At 45.8% G+C, this 20341-nt stretch overlaps 1 protein-coding gene across 2 annotated transcripts in view; it reads right to left on the reverse strand.

Moving 5' to 3' along the window:
* Positions 1–20341, reverse strand: part of LOC106591089 (probable E3 ubiquitin-protein ligase MID2) — a 262597-nt gene that overhangs the window by 202404 nt on the left and 39852 nt on the right. For both annotated transcript variants that reach the window (XM_045724241.1, XM_045724240.1), the window contains exon 2: positions 8082–8890. In XM_045724241.1, the coding sequence (XP_045580197.1) occupies positions 8082–8834 (753 nt within the window). In that variant the 5' untranslated portion in view covers positions 8835–8890. The remainder of the gene's footprint in view (positions 1–8081; positions 8891–20341) is intronic.

Raw genomic sequence — 20341 nt, forward strand, 5'->3', positions numbered from 1 at the left:
CCCCAGGCTCTAGAGACATATCATTATCCCCAGGCTCTAGAGACATAACACTATCCCCAGGCTCTAGAGAGACATAACATTATCCCCAGGCTCTAGAGACATAACATTATCCCCAGGCTTGAGAGATACATAACATTATCCCCAGGTTCTAGAAACATAACATTATCCCCAGGTTCTAGAGAAACATAACATTATCCCCAGGCTCTAGAGAAACATAACATTATCCCCAGGCTCTAGAGAAAATTATCCCCAGGCTCTAGAGAAACATAACATTATCCCCAGGCTCTAGAGACATATCATTATCCCCAGGCTCTAGAGAGACATATCATCATCCCCAGGCTCTAGAGACATAACATTATCCCCAGGCTCTAGAGACATAACATTATCCCCAGGCTTGAGAGATACATAACATTATCCCCAGGCTCTAGAAACATAACATTATCCCCAGGTTCTAGAGAAACATAACATTATCCCCAGGCTCTAGAGAAACATAACATTATCCCCAGGCTCTAGAGACATATCATTATCCCCAGGCTCTAGAGACATAACATTATCCCCAGGCTTGAGAGATACATAACATTATCCCCAGGCTCTAGAGACATAATATTATCCCCAGGCTTGAGAGAAACATAACATTATCCCCAGGCTCTAGAGACATACCATTATCCCCAGGCTCTTGAGATACATAACATTATACCCAGGCTCTAGAGACGTATCATTATCCCCAGGCTCTAGAGACATAACATTATCCACAGGCTCTAGAGAGATAACGGAACAAGTAAACAGTACACCAGGTCAGTTAGTAGTACACCAGGACAGTTAGTAGTACACCAGGTCAGTTAGTAGTCCACCAGGTCAGTTAGTAGTACACCAGATCAGTTAGTAGTACACCAGGTCAGTTAGTAGTACACCAGGTCAGTTAGTAGTACACCAGGTCAGTTAGTAGTACACCAGGTCAGTTAGTAGTACACCAGATCAGTTAGTAGTACACCAGGTCAGTTAGTAGTACACCAGATCAGTTAGTAGTACACCAGGTCAGTTAGTAGTACACCAGATCAGTTAGTAGTACACCAGGTCAGTTAGTAGTACACCAGATCAGTTAGTAGTACACCAGATCAGTTAGTAGTACACCAGATCAGTTAGAGGGCAGTGTCAGCGTAGTGTGAAGGGTTTATGCAATGTAAATATTGGAGGAAATGAGAGTTAATACGTGTGTGTTTCTCTGTCATTTCTCTGAATGCTTCACTGTTATTACAATACGTGACCTTATTATCTGTGACCACATCTCTTCTAATTATGTACAAATGAGAATTTTATTCCTTCAATTTCCCCAGACAGAAAAGATTAGAAAGTTTGCTGAGCTGATCTGAGCTGGTCCCTCCCAGGTTGGGGATAGGACGGAGAAATGATCTGAGCTGGTCCCTCCCAGGTTGGGGATAAAGAGAGACAGAGAGAGATAGATAGAGAGCAAGAGAGAGAGCGAGAGAGAAATAATCTGAGCTGGTTGGGGATAAAGAGAGACAGAGAGAGATAGATAGATAGAGAGAGAGAGAGAGAGAGAGAGATATGATCTGAGCTGGTCCCTTCCCAGGTTGGAGAGAGAGAGAGAGAGAGAGAGAGAGAGAGAGAGAGAGAGAGAGAGAGAGAGAGAGAGAGAGATCAAAGTCACCAAGTTCAAAGCCTTATAACATTCAAATGAGCTGTGTGTCTACTGCCGCCTTAGAGACAGGGAGAAAGAGAGCGAGAGAGAGAGGAGAGAGGTCACATTCATATCCTCAAAGACACGATGTGGGGGGGGGGACTACATCAATGGAACAAAGAGCTCTACAGACAGTAAAATATCTAAATAAGTGCATAAAGTATAAGGAGAAGGTAAACAACAACATCTGTTGATGCTTCTGGCCCTCTCTCTTTTAGGTAATGTCACTCAACAACGAGGAGAACACAAATGCTATATTATTTATGCATCTTTGGCCTGGTTCCTGTAATGGTATGTCTCTCAAGAGTCAAGCCATTATTCTACTTCTCTCATTGATACAACAGTAGACCTCTGAAGTCATACCCACCACTATATGGACACATTATACGACAACATTATAAGCACATCCTCACTGTATATAACGCAATATGGATACACATAATATGTTATAAGTATGAGCCTTTACAATACCTTATAATAAGGCTTTTAATACGTTATATCTCTCCTACGTTGTATCTCTCCTGCATCACTTACTCTGAGGTCATGATGACTTGGGGCTGCCGAGTGGGGCAGCGGTCTAAGGTAATGAATCGCAGTGCTTGAGGCTTCACTACTACAGACCCTGGTTTGATCACGGGCTGTATCACAACCAGCCGTGATCGGGATTCCCATAGGGCGGCGCACAATTGGCCCAGCGTCGTCCGGGTTAGAGGAGGGTTTGGCCGGTGTAGGCCGTCATTGTACATAAGAATTTGTTCTTAACTGACTTGCCTAGTTAAATAAAGGTTAAATAAAAATGTACTTAAAAAATGACTACGATATGGATACACATGCTGGCAGATCAGGTCAGTGAAGCAGCTTTAGTGTTGGGTGTGAATTAGCTTCAGCAAGACCATTTTTTAACAAGCTGATTCAGCAGTCTTTTGTATAGTGGGTCAACACAGCTAGGCTGAACACAGAAAAGCTTTAGGTAATGCACAGTCATCTATTACGATAATGCCACGCTCTCTCCCTCTCTCTCTCTCCCTCTCTCCCTCTCTCTCTCACTCTCCCTCTCTCTCTCTCTCTCCCTCCCTCTCTCTCTCCCTCTCTCTCTCCCGCTCTCTCCCTCTCTCTCTCTCCCGCTCTCTCCCTCCCGCTCTCTCCCTCTTTCTCTCTCCCTCCCGCTCTCTCCCTCCCTCTCCCTCTCTCTCTCTCGCTCTCTCCCTCCCTCTCCCTCTCTCTCTCCTCTCTCTCTCTCTCCCACTCTCTCCCTCTCTCTCCTCTCCCTCCCTCCCGCTCTCTCCCTCTCTCTCTCCCTCCCGCTCTCTCCCTCCCTCTCCCCCTCTCTCTCCCTCTCCTCTCTCCCTCCCTCTCTCTCCCTTCTCTCTCTCTCCCTGCCTCTCTCTCTCTCTCTCTCCCTCTCTCTCTAATTCCATTCAGTTCAATTTAAGGGCTTTATTGGCATGGGAAACATATGTTTACATTGCCAAAGCCAATAAACAAGTAAATAAACAACGGGGAAATAAACAATCAGAAATGAACGGTAAACATTACACTCACAAATGTTTTAAAATTATATAGACATTTCAAATGTTATATTATTGGCTATGTACAGTGTTGTAACAATAAGCAAATAGTTAAAGTACAAAGGGAAAAAATATAAGGTTGTATTTACAATTATGTTTCTGCTCTACTGGCTGCCCTTTTCTTGTGGCAACAGATCCCACATCTTGCTGCTGTGATGGCACACAGTGGTACTTCACCCAATAGATATGGGGTCTATGTATATGAGAGCCATGTCTGCCAACGGCGGCCTTTCTCAAAAGCAAGGCTATGCTAACTGAGTCTGTACATAGTCAAAGCTTTCCTAAATTGTGGGTCAGTCACAGTGGTCAGGTATTCTGCCACTGTGTACTCTCTGTTTAGGGACAAATAGCATTCTAGTTTGCTCTGTTTTTTTTGTTAATTCTTTCCAATGTGTCAAGTAATTATCCTTTTGTTTTCTCATGGTTTGGTTGGGTCTAATTGTGTTGCTGTCCTGGGGCTCTGTGGAGTCTGATTGTGTTTGTGAACAAGGTCCCCGTACCAGCTGGCTGAGAGGACTCGAGGGGACTCTTCTCCTGGTTCATCTCAATGTAGGTGAGGGCTTTGTTATGGAATGTTTAAGAATAGGTTTCTTGTAGGTGGTTGTAGAATTTGAATGTCTCTTTTCAGGATTTTGATGATTAGTGAGTATCGTATCGGCCTACTTCTGCTCTAAATGCATTATTTGGTGTTTTATATTGTACACAGACAATGTGTTTGTAGAATTCTGCATACAGAGTCTCAAATGCTGTGTTTGTCCCCAGACCTCACAACTAGGGTTGTTACGAGCAGTACGGCTGGTGGCATTGCCATGCTGGAGGGTCATGTCAGGATGAGCCTGCAGGAAGGGTACCACATGAGGGAGGAGGATGTCTTCCCTGTAACGCACAGCGTTGAGATTGCCTGCAATGACAACAAGCTCAGTCCGATGATGCTGTGACACACCGCTCAGACCACGACGGACCCTCCACCTCCAAATCGATCCCGCTCCAGAGTACAGGCCTCGGTGTAACGCTTATTCCTTCGACGATAAACGTGAATCCGACCATCACCCCTGGTGAGACAAAACCGCAACTCATCAGTGAAGAGCACTTTTTGCCAGTCCTGTCTGGTCCAGCGACGGTGGATTTGTGCCCATAGGCGATGTTGTTGCCGGTGATGTCTGGTGAGGACCTGCCTTACAACAGGCCTACAAGCCCTCATTCCAGCCTCTCTCAGCCTATTGCGGACAGTCTGAGCACTGATGGAGGGATTGTGTGTTCCTGGTGTAACTTGGACAGTTGTTGTTGCCATCCTGTACCTGTCCCGCAGATGTGATGTTCAGATGTACCGATCCTGTGCAGGTGTTGTTACACGTGGTCTGCCACTGTGAGGATGATCAGCTGTCTCTCCGGTCTCCCTCTAGCGCTGTCTTAGGAGTCTCACAGTACGGACATTGCAATTTATTGCCCTGGCCACCTGTGGAACGGTCGTTAAGACACCAACAGCTTACAGACGGTAGGCAATTAAGGTCACAGTTATGAAAACTTAGGACATTAGAGGCCTTTCTACTGACTCTGAAAAACACCAAAAGAAAGATGCCTTATAATGTGAAGAAATAGCCTAATAGTTTATCAACATTTTAAGCTAAATGTTCTGATCTGTTGCGTCAGCCTAATTTCTTAAAAAAGTTTTTGATGTATTGTGGTTGTATTAATTTGGGATCTATCGCATCACACAACTGTCCCAGACTATGTTTTGGAATATTTATTTCTCGCATTGAATATAAAAAGGTTTTTGTACTATGGGGGATTGTAGATTGACATACTGTAGGCTAGTACTTTAGCTGTTAGTTAGGCCTACTGATCTTGTTGGCTGACGAAAAGTAAATGTGGACAGTTCTTCCAATATCTTCAATATGCGCCTCGGAATTGGATAAGGACAAGCACAGTTGCGTCCCCGATGTATCTGTCTTCACTTGTAGCCTGTAAGAATGACCCGCTCATGTAACGGGCATTGAGCTCTTTGAGAGAGCCATGTGAGTGAGAGGTGCTTCGGAGCACGCAGCCGGGAGAACGGAATTATAATTATTATACTCAGCCCAAGGGCACAATGGCCACTGGTCGCAAAAAGAACGGATTTTATTAGGGGGCATTAGGGCCACATAAAGGCATTATCAAGTGGTTGTCAAATTGTGAATGAGTGACTGATGTAGTGTGTACAGCCTGCACAAAAAAACTAAGCAGAGCTCATGCCTTTCAAGCGACTTTCTTCAAATTATCATTAGAGTCTCATCATGCAGCCTTACAATGTATTAAACATCTAAACATGTAGCCCAACGTTTGCAGAACAACTAAAGTTACATTAATAACTCTAAATGAAGCATATAGGAGGACATATTTCTTTGTTATAACCGCTCAACACAGAATAGCCGCATGTGAACACCTCCTCAAATCGTTTGGAGAAAATATCCTTTCTATTTCATTCTGCAATGTTCAATTCGATTCTTCATATTATAAAATGTTATAAAATTCTAAGCAAATCTCGTCTGCTAAATGAAGTAGTGTAGCCCACAGCCATTATGACATAGCCAGATCAGGACCTAACATCTGGGTGATTCTGTTCTTCTGAAATAGACGACATTTTCTTCATATCCTGTTTCTTTAGATCTGTCTAAAAGAAATAATGGATTTATTGTGAAAGTGTTGGCTATATTACATGGATTAATTAGACTTCTAAAAAATGTAGAAGCCAGGAGATACTAAATGTGTTTATGTTAATTAACAGTTAACTACCGCGAGACCAGCAGTTATTTGTTTGACAATCTGCGGCTGACAGAATTTCATGACCTCCACAGCCCTACTCACAACCATAGAGGACAATGGGTTCTACTACTGATTTAAGTCATTTTTGCCAGTTACTAACTTGGGATTTCCTGTTTTATGTTCCTTTTGATGGCGTAGAAGGCCCTTCTTGACTTGTCTCTCAGATCTCTCTCACAGCGTTGTGGAAGTTACCCGTGGTGCTGATATTAAGGCAGAGGTAGGTAGTGTCTAGGTGGAATTTGTAATTTTCTCTCTCACGTTGACTTTCTTTCTTTCTCTCTCTCTCTTTCCCTCTCTCACATTGACTCTCGCTCTCTCTTTCCCTCTCTCACATTGACACACTCTCTCTCTCTCTAGGTCGTGGACAAGCTGGCTGATTCTCTGAATGAATGTGAACAGACGTGTAAATGTATAAAATATGTCTGTTATCAAACGTTTGAAACATTTAATTTAGGTGTGCTTTAAAATGTTTTTTTTTGCTAAATGTGATATCCAACGCACTATTTTCTTCCCAAGATGCACTATATCCATAGTCCGTCCAGGTGGATGGAACGTTCCATATGGTTTTTGCAGCTGGCCCAAAAGTGAGTCATTTAGCGAATCATTTCCATTATATTTGTCTGTTCAGTCGTAAGTTAAATATTTTTCACACATTTAATGAACGTATTCAGAACCTTATCTTATTCATTTAGGCTAACCCCTGGCTTAGTCAGACTGATGCAGTGATAGACAGCTGTCACACTCAGCTGTTCATGCGCTGGCTACCGAGCGCTACGCTTTGAGTTCTTGAGTGTCATGGAGCTTTTGGTTATGGATCACTTGAACAGCTTGGAGCCTGTGATATCTGTTCCTGTTGGAGCCTGTGATATCTGTTCCTGTTGGAGCTTGTGATATCTGTTCCTGTTGGAGCCTGTGATATCTGTTCCTGTTGGAGCCTGTGATATCTGTTCCTGTTGGAGCCTGTGATATCTGTTCCTGTTGGAGTCAATGATATCTGTTCCTGTTGGAGCCTATGATATCTGTTCCTGTTGGAGCCTGTGATATCTGTTCCTGTTGGAGCCTATGATATCTGTTCCTGTTGGAGCCTATGATATCTGTTCCTGTTGGAGCCTCTGATATCTGTTCCTGTTGGAGTCTATGATATCTGTTCCTGTTGGAGCCTGTGATATCTGTTCCTGTTGGCCCGAAAGAGGACATTTTCTAAACAAGCTCATGAAAAACAGGCTACTGGCTGGGGCGGCAGGGTAGCCTAGTGGTTAGAGTGTTGGACTAATAACCGCAAGGTTGCAAGTTCAAATCCCTGAGCTGACAAGGTCGTTAACCCACTGTTCCTAGGCCGTCATTGAAAATAAGAATTTGTTCTTAACTGACTTGCCTGGTTAAATAAAATAAAATACAGAGGCTGCAATAAAAATCTATCTGTCCTTGACTGGCAAATTAATTGTGGAAGACTTTTAATGTTATTATTTCTTAAAGCCTTCCCTAAAGTGTATATAATCAAACTCAAAAAGGTTTCCTTCATTTATCCTAATGAAAAGATCTGTAAATAAAAAAACTGAAAATTGTTCCAAAAGTTGATTCAAATTTAAAGAAAGGAAAACCCTGTCCACCCTCTGGATACAATGAATCAGATATGTTATATTTGCACAATATAGTTTTATATATTAATACTTTATTATATTTCACTGTTTCAAACCTATTGGGAGTTCTGTTGTTTGGGGTGGATAGCGCTTTGACACAAAACATGATTATTTGCCTCTCTGAAGTAAAATGATCTTGCAATATTTCAAACAAAATCATGTCGGTCTTTTCATTAGCCCTAGTCATGGCAAGATGAAAACAATAATAGCTTTATCACTTTCACAAGATGAGTTTTTAATTCATGTAAATTTACCAACATTTCTGAAACTGTATATATTGCATTTTGGAATCAAACCCTTCAAACACAGCTTGTTGAGGTGTACAGTTAGTGTGTGATCTGTGTATTAGAGAGAACGGGGGGGGGGGCTCACCTTGAGTTTGTCGAAGCGTTCACTGAGAGAGGAGACTTGATGTTCTCTGTGTCGTCCCACCAGCTTACACAGGGCACATATCAGCTGGTCATCCACGATGCAGTACATATTAACCTTCTCATTCTCATGCTCCAGACAGGTGAGGCCTCTCAGGTGGGCGTCATGCACCGGCTCCACCAACCGGTGACTGGTAAACGGCTTCTTATTGGGGTGCGTGGCACGCAGACACCGGTCACAGTACGACACCTCGCACGTCACGCAAGTCTTGACCGCTTCGCGCGGCGGGTCCTGCTCACAGAACTGACAGCTGATACGGTGCTCCAGAGACATGATGGCAGGGGGCTGATGAGAGGAGGACTGGGCCGGGCTGGACCGGGCGCTGTGGCTGCCGGAGCTTCCTCCTCCGCTGCTGCTATAGGGCCTGTGGCCTCCGGAGAGACCTGGGGCACGACGGCTCTCACTGGGGGAGTTAGGGCCGCTGACGGAGGCCTTCTGGAAACGGTGGATGATGTTCTGCAGGGTCACATTGCGCTTCAGGCCCTCCAGGCCGCGGTGGTTCAGCGTGATGACGTAACGGCAGGTGGGGCACTGGAAGGCGGAGATGGACTCTAGAGGTTTGTTGGACGAGCAGTGGGAGACTAGGATGCGGTGGGCACAGTTGAAACACAGGCTGTGGGCGCAGGGTAAGAGTAGGGGATCTTCAAACAACTCCAGGCAGATTGGGCAGGTGAGCTCAGACTCCAGTGTTTCCATCTTCAGCAGAACCAATCTAGAGGTGACATCAAATCCCAGGGAAGCTGGTCAATCACCTGAAAGAGGAGATCAGAGACAGAGTTGACTATGAGTACATAGGACTCTAAAACTCTATGCCTCACTGGCAGACTGAATAATGAGACTAGCTGGGTAGAGATGGGGAAGGTCTGTACAGACAGAAAGAATGCACCCTGTTCCCTATATAGTGCACTACGTTTGACCAGGGCCCATACTAGTGCACTATACAGGGAATAGGATGTGATTTGGGACACACCCAGACAGAGATGCAGGCTAATCTGATCAGTGTAATGGTCTCCAGCTGAAGACCAAACACAGTGGTGGCAGCCCTGCCCTGCCTGGCATCTCTCCAGAGCCTCCAGCCTCAGTGAGTCTAGCAGCACACTCACAACTGCCTGCATGGTGCTGTCAAATGACATGGAATATAATGCATGAGAGAGAGAGAGAGAGAGAGAGAGAGAGAGAGAGAGAGAGAGAGACAGAGAGAGAAGAGAGAGAGAGACGAGACAGACAGACAGACAGACAGACAGACAGACAGACAGACAGACAGACAGACAGACAGACAGACAGACAGACAGACAGACAGACAGACAGACAGACAGACAGACACACAGAGAGGAGACACACAGAGAGAGAGAGAGAGAGAGAGAGAGAGAGAGACAGACACAGCGACACACAGAGACACAGAGAGAGATGAGATAGAGAGACACATAGAGAGAGTTAGAGAGCTACCCATCGATGCATGTCATAAGAATAGCATCGATCTGTTGCATCTATCTGTAAGTATAATGTTTACTGTTCATTTGTCTATTTATTTCACTTTTATTTATTATCTACTTCACTTGCTTTGGCAATGTTAACATATGTTTCTCATGCCAATAAAGCCCTTAAATTGAATTGAGAGAGAGAGACAGAGAGAGAGAGATTACAGAGAGAGAGAGAGAGAGAGAGAGAGAGAGAGAGAGAGAGAGAGGACAGACGAGACGAGAGAGACAGAGGGGCGAGAGAGAGAGAGAGAGAGACAGACAGACAGACAGACAGACAGACAGACAGACAGACAGACAGACAGACAGACAGACAGACAGACAGACAGACAGACAGAGGGCTGCTCTGACTCCCAAAACACTCTATGTATTTTCCTCTCCATTTATTTTTAACCACTCCTTCCTTTCTCTGCCTTGCCTCCAGAGAGGCCTAAATTTAACAGAGTCTGTTGGCTGGACAGATTATAATGTTTCTGAATTCATGGACTTCACTGGGTCCTGAACATGAAAGGCACAAATCACCTCAGCCAGGCAGGGAAGGCGGGAAGCCGGGTCCGCACTCCCTCTCTTCCCCTTCCCCTCCTCTAACCCTGGCGACCCTCTCTCTCTCCCCCCTTCCCCCTCCCCTCTAACCCTGTCGACCCTCTCTCTCTCCCCCCTTCCCCTTCCCCTCTAACCCTGGCGACCCTCTCTCTCTCCCCCCTTCCCTTCCCCTCCTCTAACCCTGGCGACCCTCTCTCTCTCCCCCCATCCCCTTCCCCTCCTCTAACCCTGGCGACCCTCTCTCTCTCCCCCTTCCCCTTCCCCTCTAACCCTGGCGACCCTCTCTCTCTCCCCCATCCCCTTCCCCTCCTCTAACCCTGGCGACCCTCTCTCTCTCCCCCTTCCCCTTCCCATCCTCTAACCCTGGCGACCCTCTCTCTCTCCCCCCTTCCCCTTCCCCTCCTCTAACCCTGGCGACCCTCTCTCTCTCCCCCTTCCCCTCCTCTAACCCTGGCGACCCTCTCTCTCTCCCCCCTTCCCCTCCTCTAACCCTGGCAAACACCTCGCAGGCAGACGGTTCCACACTCCTCATCTACTCCCTCTCTCCTCTCTCTCCCTCTCTCCTCCCCTCTCACTCCCCCTCCTATCTTTTACTTGCTCTTTTCATTTTTCTAGAGAAACAAAGTAAGCAGCATGGAACAGGAGGGTATTAAAACCGTTGACCCCTGATGATGCATTTTCATTAAGAGTTTTCATTCTTGCATGAAAATCCCATCCCCCCCAATTCTCTCTCACTGCTCTTGCAAGGACATAGGCCTCTCTCATCAGAGTTGAAACATGTCTTTACATAGCCTATTCCACTGAGGACCACAATGAAAACTTTTCCTATTTTTTCACTGGTGTTCAATGTTCATTTGTATATTTGATGGCAACTGACAACTTTGTCCACTTACGGAAGCTCCTCAAATGAAAACAGCACATACAAAGAGAGTTACGGTCACAAGAGAGGACAGAGGCTTGAAGACGTCATTCTCCAACCCAAACCCCACAGACATGTCAACTTAAGACTGGTCTCAGATCTGTTTGTACTGTCACCATCGTAGTTGGCAAGAGAGCACAAACAGATTTGGGACCAGGCAAATGTCACTATCCTCTGACATTGAACTAGTTTCAAAGCTAAAATGATTTAAGCTCCAGATAACTGCTTGTGAAGGCCTAGCTAGCTACCGTTCCACTACAAATGAATCACCGGAAAAATAAACAATATCTCAGACCGTAGCCAATCATGCAGATAATATGCTGCTAGATAACATGCCAGGGCCAGTGTCTGTCCTTCACATTCACCTTGGTCGGACGGACGGAGGCACGGCTGAGATTTTATCAGCTGCTTTATTTGGTCGTTATCAGGTAGGTTGGTTTTATGTTAGTTGGGAGACCTCACATGCAGCACCTAGGCCTGCATCTCAAATGGCACCCTGTTCCCTATAGAGTGCACTACTTTTGACCAGAGCTCTATGGGTAGTTGTGCACTATATATGGAATAGGGCACCATTGGAGACACATCCCTAGGTGGTCTATGTGAAGAGGTAGACAAGGCTGGCTGGTCCACCATGCTAACAAAAGGCCTGTTCTATCTGTGTCAGACAGTCAGATAGAAGATCAGCATCCAGGAGCCAGAGAAGAGGAAGGGGGAGGAAGGGAGGAAAGAAGGATGACCTCTGTGACCCCTTGGCTGCTGCTCCAGGTGACTGGTAAGATAGCAGATAGAAATACATAGCCTACCTACTGTAGACGGACAGATTGATATACTAATTGTAAGATATCGGGACAATAGTTCACCTAAAATGACACATTAGTTTCCTTACCCTGTAAGCAGTCTATGGACAAGGTACGACCACAATCCATGCTTTGGTTTTATTTCCCTGACAGCGTATCCAAATGCTAACATTTTGGCGTTTGTGGAACAAATCCCATTTAAGTCATGGTCACGATATTAGCATTTTTCACGTATCATGTCCAAATCATCTGAAAGTATCTGAAATTGATTGTAAAGCTTAACAAAGTCACTTATAGCTGATTTGAACATGTCCATAGACTGCTTATAGGGTAAGGAAATCATTCTGTAATTTGGTAATTTGGGTGATCTAACCCTTTATCAATACTAAACTAGAATGATGCTAAATCTCTTCCACTGAGGGTTGTTTCTGTGGGCCTCCCACAATGGCCAGATTGACACGGACAGTGACTCATTTGGCAGACATATTTCATTTGATTGGAATTAGCTTTTTATTGCTTAACAGGGCGAGAAATGTGTGTACGTACGCCACATAGCTACAAATGAAGAGACATATGGGTAAGCATTAACACTGAATAGAGAGCCTCATTATCTCTGCTGTGTCACTTGGGAGAATAAAGCTAAGAAGACGAGGACACCAGACAGTTTGGGAGAACACAGAAATAAAAACAGATTTAGTCTCCGTCCCAAATCAGCCCTATTCCTTATATAGTGCACTATTTTGGACTTGGGTCCATAGCAGCTCTGGTCATTAGTAGTGCACATATCCTCCGTTTCGAACAAGCTAAATTAGTTATCTGTAATATTCATTTATTCATTTTCAGCATCTGATTCAGCTGAAAATGCCTGTCTGGACTATAAACGTTAAGTCCTGCAGTAATCAACATAAGACGAGGTGAAATAGAGACGGCTCTCTGTAAAGCTGAGTAGCTGAGTCTGTTCTCAAGGGTTCTGTACTCCACAGCAAAACAGATGCTGTTCTGGAGCTTGTATTGGACACTTCACCTCAACAAGAACATCACATTAAGGTTGCATCTCAAATGGAAACCTATTCCCTACATAGTGCACTACCTTTGACCGGGGTCTATAGGACTCAGGTCCAAATAAGTGCACTATATAAGGAATAGTGTGCATTTGGGACGTACGCAGAGTGGCATACAGTAGTCGGCTGCTGTTTCCCTAATCCAATTATACAACAATACAGCTGTACAGCATTAAACACATTTTACGCTTTATACAACACACTTACCAGTTAAACTACTGGTTCACTGTCCTACAGCTCAATGAGGATATAACCTCCCAGTTAAACTACTGGTTCACTGTCCTACAGCTCAATGAGGATATAACCTCCCAGTTAAACTACTGGTTCACTGTCCTACAGCTCAATGAGGATATAACCTCCCAGTTAAACTACTGGTTCACTGTCCTACAGCTCAATGAGGATATAATCTACCAGTTAAACTACTGGTTCACTGTCCTATAGCTCAATGAGGATATAACCTCCCAGTTAAACTACTGGTTCACTGTCCTACAGCTCAATGAGGATATAATCTACCAGTTAAACTACTGGTTCACTGTCCTACAACTCAATGAGGATATAATCTACCAGTTAAACTACTGGTTCACTGTCCTACAGCTCAATGAGGATATAACCTACCAGTTAAACTACTGGTTCACTGTCCTACAGCTCAATGAGGATATAAACTACCAGTTAAACTACTGGTTCACTGTCCTACAACTCAATGAGGATATAATCTACCAGTTAAACTACTGGTTCACTGTCCTACAGCTCAATGAGGATATAATCTACCAGTTAAACTACTGGTTCACTGTCCTACAGCTCAATGAGGATATAATCTACCAGTTAAACTACTGGTTCACTGTCCTACAGCTCAATGAGGATATAACCTCCCAGTTAAACTACTGGTTCACTGTCCTACAGCTCAATGACGATATAACCTCCCAGTTAAACTACTGGTTCACTGTCCTACAGCTCAATGAGGATATAACCTCCCAGTTAAACTACTGGTTCACTGTCCTACAGCTCAATGAGGATATAACCTCCCAGTTAAACTACTGGTTCACTGTCCTACAGCTCAATGAGGATATAACCTCCCAGTTAAACTACTGGTTCACTGTCCTACAACTCAATGAGGATATAACCTCCCAGTTAAACTACTGGTTCACTGTCCTACAGCTCAATGAGGATATAACCTCCCAGTTAAACTACTGGTTCACTGTCCTACAGCTCAATGAGGATATAATCTACCAGTTAAACTACTTGACCGACTGTCAATTGCTCTTAAGATCTTAATACATCTGCTCTGACATGTTTTGGGCCCCCAGTATAGGAGTCTATTGTAGGCATGACAACCAGGGGTTCTGATTTATGTTTATTTTGTGTTTGCATTTGTCTGAGTCTCTGTCCGTGTCCCAAATGGCAACATATTCCTTATGGGCCCTGGTCAAAAGTAGTACACTACATAGGGAACATAGAAGGTTGGTGGCACCTTAATTAGGGAGGACGGGCTCGTGGTAATGGCTGGAGCGGAATCAGTGGAATGGTACCAAATGCATCAAACACATGGTTTCCATGGTATCCATGTGTTTGATGCCATTCTATTTGTTCTGTTCCAGCCATTATTATGAGCTGTCCTCCCCCTCAGCAGCCACCTCTGATAGGGAATAGGGTGCCATTTGATACACAGTCTCTGTCTTTGTTTTGGTTGTGTATTTAATCCCAGGGAAGGAACATCCCCAGGGGACTGTGTTCACTGGGCTCTAACTGAGCCCAGACAATGCCTGCATCACAGCAGAATATGGCATTTCTGGAACAAAGACAATTAGCCTTGTTTAAACAATTGGGGACATTTTACTGTAAAGTCACCCACCGTATAGGCCTCTTCCTTGAATTTTTTTCCACATTCACATGAACACAAAAGGAATCCTTTTTATGTGGTCTTACATATACTTACAGACTACTATAAAGTTCCTTTAAAATAGAATGTAGTAACATAAAACACTATAGATCCAGCGAGCTCCCTTTCAAATATAATACTGTATTTATGTCATGCAAACTCCCTTCCAGGAGTGAAAAAAGGACACATACCTTAAAAGCCTACAAGACATTTAATGCTAAAGTCACGTAACCAGTCAATTAGTCTCCTGTATATATTACTATATTCTATGTGTTTGAGTGGGAGGCTGCCTGGGTGTGTGTGTGTGCGTGCATGCGTGTGTGTGTGTGTACTCCCCTTAGCGCGCGTGTGTGTGTGTACTCCCCTTAGGGCGCGCGCGTGTATGTGAGAGAGAGAATGGACAGCTCAGCTGCCTGGGAATGCTGGGCTGACAATCACCTGAAAGCGATGCGGGGGCTGACCCCTTGACTTTTAACGATGGGTGGAACTTGTAGAGGTTAGAAGGTCAGGGCAGAACCGAGCCAGAACTAACATGGAACCGTAAGAACCATTCTAAGAGGCTGCAGCTGTGGATAAAAGTCCCTGTAAATGATGTAGATAAAAGTCCCTGTAAATGACGTAGATAAAAGTCCCTGTAAATGATGTGGATAAAAGTCTCTGTAAATGATGTAGATAAAAGTCCCTGTAAATGATGTGGATAAAAGTCCCTGTAAATGATGTGGATAAAAGTCCCTGTAAATGATGTGGATAAAAGTCCCTGTAAATGATGTGGATAAAAGTCCCTGTAAATGATGTGGATAAAAGTCCCTGTAAATGATGTAGATAAAAGTCCCTGTAAATGATGTAGATAAAAGTCCCTGTAAATGATGTAGATAAAAGGGGGGGGCAACTCCGTATTAACGGCCATGATTTTGGACTGAGATGTTCGACGAGCAGGTGTCCACATACATACACTACATGGTCAAAAAGTATGTGACAGAATACGTCTCAGAAACACAGTCACGATGCACTTAGCAATCACATAGCCTACAGTAGGAATGACGATACTACGGTATTGGTGCCAGAGAGATGCAGTATGAATGACAAGTCAGTCTTTTTCTACAAGCATTTATTGGAGTGAATACCATCACAGCTCCCGTGTTGCTACCAGATCTCCACATGATGTCATTCCTCTCCCTGGGAGATGTCTTGTCTGTCATATGATGTGTCCCAAAATGGCACCATATTCCCTATATACTGTAGTGCACTACTTTTGAGAAGGGGCCCATGGTGCACTATATAAGGAATAGCATGGCATTTGGTACCAAGCGAGCCTCTCTCTGTCACAGTCTCATTCCATGAGGGGTTAGTGTCAACGGGAACTGTGTAGACGGCTTTAAAAGAACAGTAGGACAACAGGGGGTACACGGTCTGAAGCTGGGACTGTTACAGTATGCTAGCACCATGACAACAGGGGGTACGCGGTCTGAAGCTGGGGCTGTTACAGAATGCTAGCACCATGACAACAGGGGGTACGCGGTCTGAAGCTGGGACTGTTACAGTATGCTAGCACCATGACAACAGGGGGTACGCAGTCTGAAGCTGGGCCTGTTACAGTATGCTAGCACTATGACAACAGGGGGTACGCGGTCTGAAGCTGGGCCTGTTACAGTATGCTAGCACCATGACAACAGGGGGTACACGGTCTGAAGCTGGGACTGTTACAGTATGCTAGCACCATGACAACAGGGGGTACACGGTCTGAAGCTGGGAGTGTTACAGTATGCTAGCACTATGACAACAGTTATTCAAGAGGTTCCAGAACTATCTGTCAGGTTCCATTTACCATCACATAGTTCAATCGTGAGACAGTTACTGGTGACAGACTACAAGTCATAACAGAAAGCACTTTGAAACATATTTAGGACCTTTGTACCTCTACTGTGCGACAAGTCAGACACCACACTAACAGGTAGCTAGTAGGAATGTCAGAGGTTAAATTACTTGAAGGAATCCTTTTTACGTGGTCTTACCTATAGTAAAATACTACTGTACAGTACCTTTAAAATATAATATAGTGACATAAAACACTATAGATTCAGGGAGGTCCCTTTGAAAAATGTTTAGCTGGCTAAAACAACCATTATTGACATTCCTAGTAGCTAGTAGACCTCAGATTCATTCAGGGCTGCTAAACTGCCAAACGTGCACTATGCGAAACGTGTGTTCTGCTGCTTCTCTTCTCTACAGACTGTAACACGTAACAAAATCCAGATGAGGGTTCACTGTGTAGTCTGGTCCGTGCTTTAGTCAGGTCCGTGCTTTAGTCAGGTCTGTGCTGTAAACTTTAATTGATAGGCTAGGTTGTAGCAACCTCATGACGGGTATAGGGAACATTATAGTATCATCACGAATTCCCCGGTACTGCTGCTCATTCCGTGCACAAGTTCCGGAGGTCTACGTCACCGGCCTCTAGGCGTCACTGAACTGTCTCATTATGCACACCTGGTTCCCATTCCCCCTGATTAGTAATTGTATATATGTGCCCTCTGTTCCCCATTGTCCTTGTCGGTTATTGTTCCATGTCCGTTGGTCTTGTGAGTACCTGTGCTTTGTTAATTTGGCTTTCGTGCTGCGTGTATTGTGCCCTTGTAAATACGGGTCTCGCCCCGTGTATTGTTGTGTACTTGTTATTACGGATCTCGTCCCGTGTATTGTTGTGCACTTGTTATTACGGGTCTCGCCCCATGTATTGTTGTGCACTTGTTATTATGGGTCTCGTCCCATTTATTGTTGTGCACTTGTTATTACGGGTCTCGCCCCGTGTATTGTTGTACACTTGTTATTACGGGTCTCGTCCCGTGTATTGTTGTACACTTGTTATTTCGGGTCTCGCCCCGTGTATTGTTGTACACTTGTTATTACGGGTCTCGTCCCATTTATTGTTGTGCACTTGTTAATACGGGTCTCGTCCCGTGTATTGTTGTGCACTTGTTATTACGGGTCTCGTCCCGTGTATTGTTGTGTACTTGTTAATACGGGTCTCGTCCCGTGTATTGTTGTACACTTGTTATTTCGGGTCTCGCCCCGTGTATTGTTGTACACTTGTTATTACGGGTCTCGTCCCATTTATTGTTGTACACTTGTTATTACGGGTCTCGCCCTGTGTATTGTTGTGCACTTGTTATTACGGGTCTCGTCCCGTGTATTGTTGTGTACTTGTTAATACGGGTCTCGTCCCGTGTATTGTTGTACACTTGTTATTACAGGTCTCGTTCCGTGTACTGTTGTGCACTTGTTATTACGGGTCTCGTCCCGTGTATTGTTGTACACTTGTTATTACGGGTCTTGCCCCGTGTATTGTCATGCACTCGTTATTACGGGTCTCGCCCCGTGTATTGTTGTACACTTGTTATTACGAGTCTCGTCCCGTGTATTGTTGTGTACTTGCTAATACGAGTCTCGTCCCGTGTATTGTTGTGTACTTGTTAATACGGGTCTCGTCCCGTGTATTGTTGTACACTTGTTATTACGGGTCTCGCCCTGTGTATTGTTGTGCACTTGTTATTACGGGTCTCGTCCCGTGTATTGTTGTGTACTTGTTAATACTGGTCTCGTCCCGTGTATTGTTGTGCACTTGTTATTACGGGTCTCGTCCCGTGTACTGTTGTACACTTGTTATTACGGGTCTCGTCCCGTATACTGTTGTACACTTGTGTCACGGATTTCGTCGTGTTGTTGAAGGGAAGACCAAAATGCAGCGGGTATGTGGATACTCATTCTTTTAATGGAAAAACGAAAGGCATCCACAGGAAAAACAAAACAATAAACAGTACTCATGACTAGACAGTGTAGCAGGCTCAATCAACGCAGTGCTCACAAACAATTCCCCACAAACACACAGACAAACACACCCAACTAATATAGGACTCCCAATCAAAGGCAACACCACACACCTGCCTTCAATTGGAAGTCCACCCCAATTAACTATACATAGAACAACCCAACCTAGACAGAACATACAAAACACAACTCCTTCTGCCACGCCCTGACCAAAACTTATACACCTACTCCACCTGCTGGTCAGGACGTGACATTACCCCCCCCTAAAGGTGCAGACCCCAAATGCACCTTCAAAAGAAAACACAGAACACCCAAAACAAACCGAAAAAATCCCCCTAAACTAAAGGGAGGGAAGGGAGGGTGGCTGCCGTCACTGACGGCACTTGTGCTACACCCCCCCTCCCCAACGCACCTATGCAGGTGGTGGTTCAGGCTCCAGCCTATTGTCCTCCAGAGTGCCGACCGACCCGATCAGCCTCGGACCGTAGGCAGACTCCCCCTGCTCTGGATCATGGGCAGACCTCCTCCTCTCCACCCTGTATACAGACTTATCAATTAAACCGTTAATTACTTCAAGTTCTGAAATGTCAGGCTTACTCAGTTTAGGGTTGCTGCTAGACTCCCTTGATTCTTGGTCATCGGCAGACTCTGGGCAGATGGGCCAACCTGGCTGATCCTGGCCAATGGGCCACTCTGGCATCTCCGGGCAGTCGGGCCCCTCTGGCAGCTCCGGGCAGTCGGGCCCCTCTGGCAGCTCCGGGCAGTCGGGCCCCTCTGGCAGCTCCGGGCAGTCGGGCCCCTCTGGCAGCTCCGGGCAGTCGGGCACCTCTGGCAGCTCCGGGCAGTCGGGCACCTCTGGCATCTGGCGACTCCTGACTGGCGGGCAGCTCTGGCGACTCCTGACTGGCGGGCAGCTCTGGCGACTCCTGACTGGCGGGCAGCTCTGGCGACTCCTGACTGGCGGGCAGCTCTGGCGACTCCTGACTGGCGGGCAGCTCTGGCGACTCCTGACTGGCGGGCAGCTCTGGCGACTCCTGACTGGCGGGCAGCTCTGGCGACTCCTGACTGGCGGGCAGCTCTGGCGACTCCTGACTGGCGGGCAGCTCTGGCGACTCCTGACTGGCGGGCAGCTCTGGCGACTCCTGACTGGCGGGCAGCTCTGGCGACTCTTGACTGACGGGCAGCTCTGGCGACTCTTAACTGACGGGCAGCTCTGGCGACTCTTGACTGACGGGCAGCTCTGGCGACTCTTGACTGGCGGAGCTGGACTGACGCACTAGAAGCCTTGTGCATGGAGCTGGTACTGGACGTGCCAGCCCGGAGACACGCACCTCAAGGCTAGTGCGTGTAACGGGAAACACCGGACCGTAGAGACGCACTGGCGGTCTAAAGCGCAGGGTTGGCATCACCCCTGCTGGCTCGATGCCCACTTTCCCCTGGCACATGCGGGGTGCTGGTACTGAGCATACTGGCCTGAAAATATCAGGCCTTATCATAGCACCTACCCCAAAGCACGGGACCTGTCCAGTCTGTTTACCTCTAAAAAGGGTACGGGGCGCTGGCCTGGGTCTCCAGTCTTGCCCCGTCAAACAGCCCTTGTGCCCCCCCCTAAAAAATTATTGGGGGTGCCTCTCGGGCTCCCTTACCAGTCGTTTTCCCCAGTCCTCGCCAGAATTCTTCCGCTGCTTGGTCCTGGTTTGGTGGGGA

Source organism: Salmo salar, chromosome ssa09 (assembly GCF_905237065.1).
Source record: "Salmo salar chromosome ssa09, Ssal_v3.1, whole genome shotgun sequence".
In the NCBI taxonomy this organism is placed as follows: domain Eukaryota; kingdom Metazoa; phylum Chordata; class Actinopteri; order Salmoniformes; family Salmonidae; genus Salmo; species Salmo salar.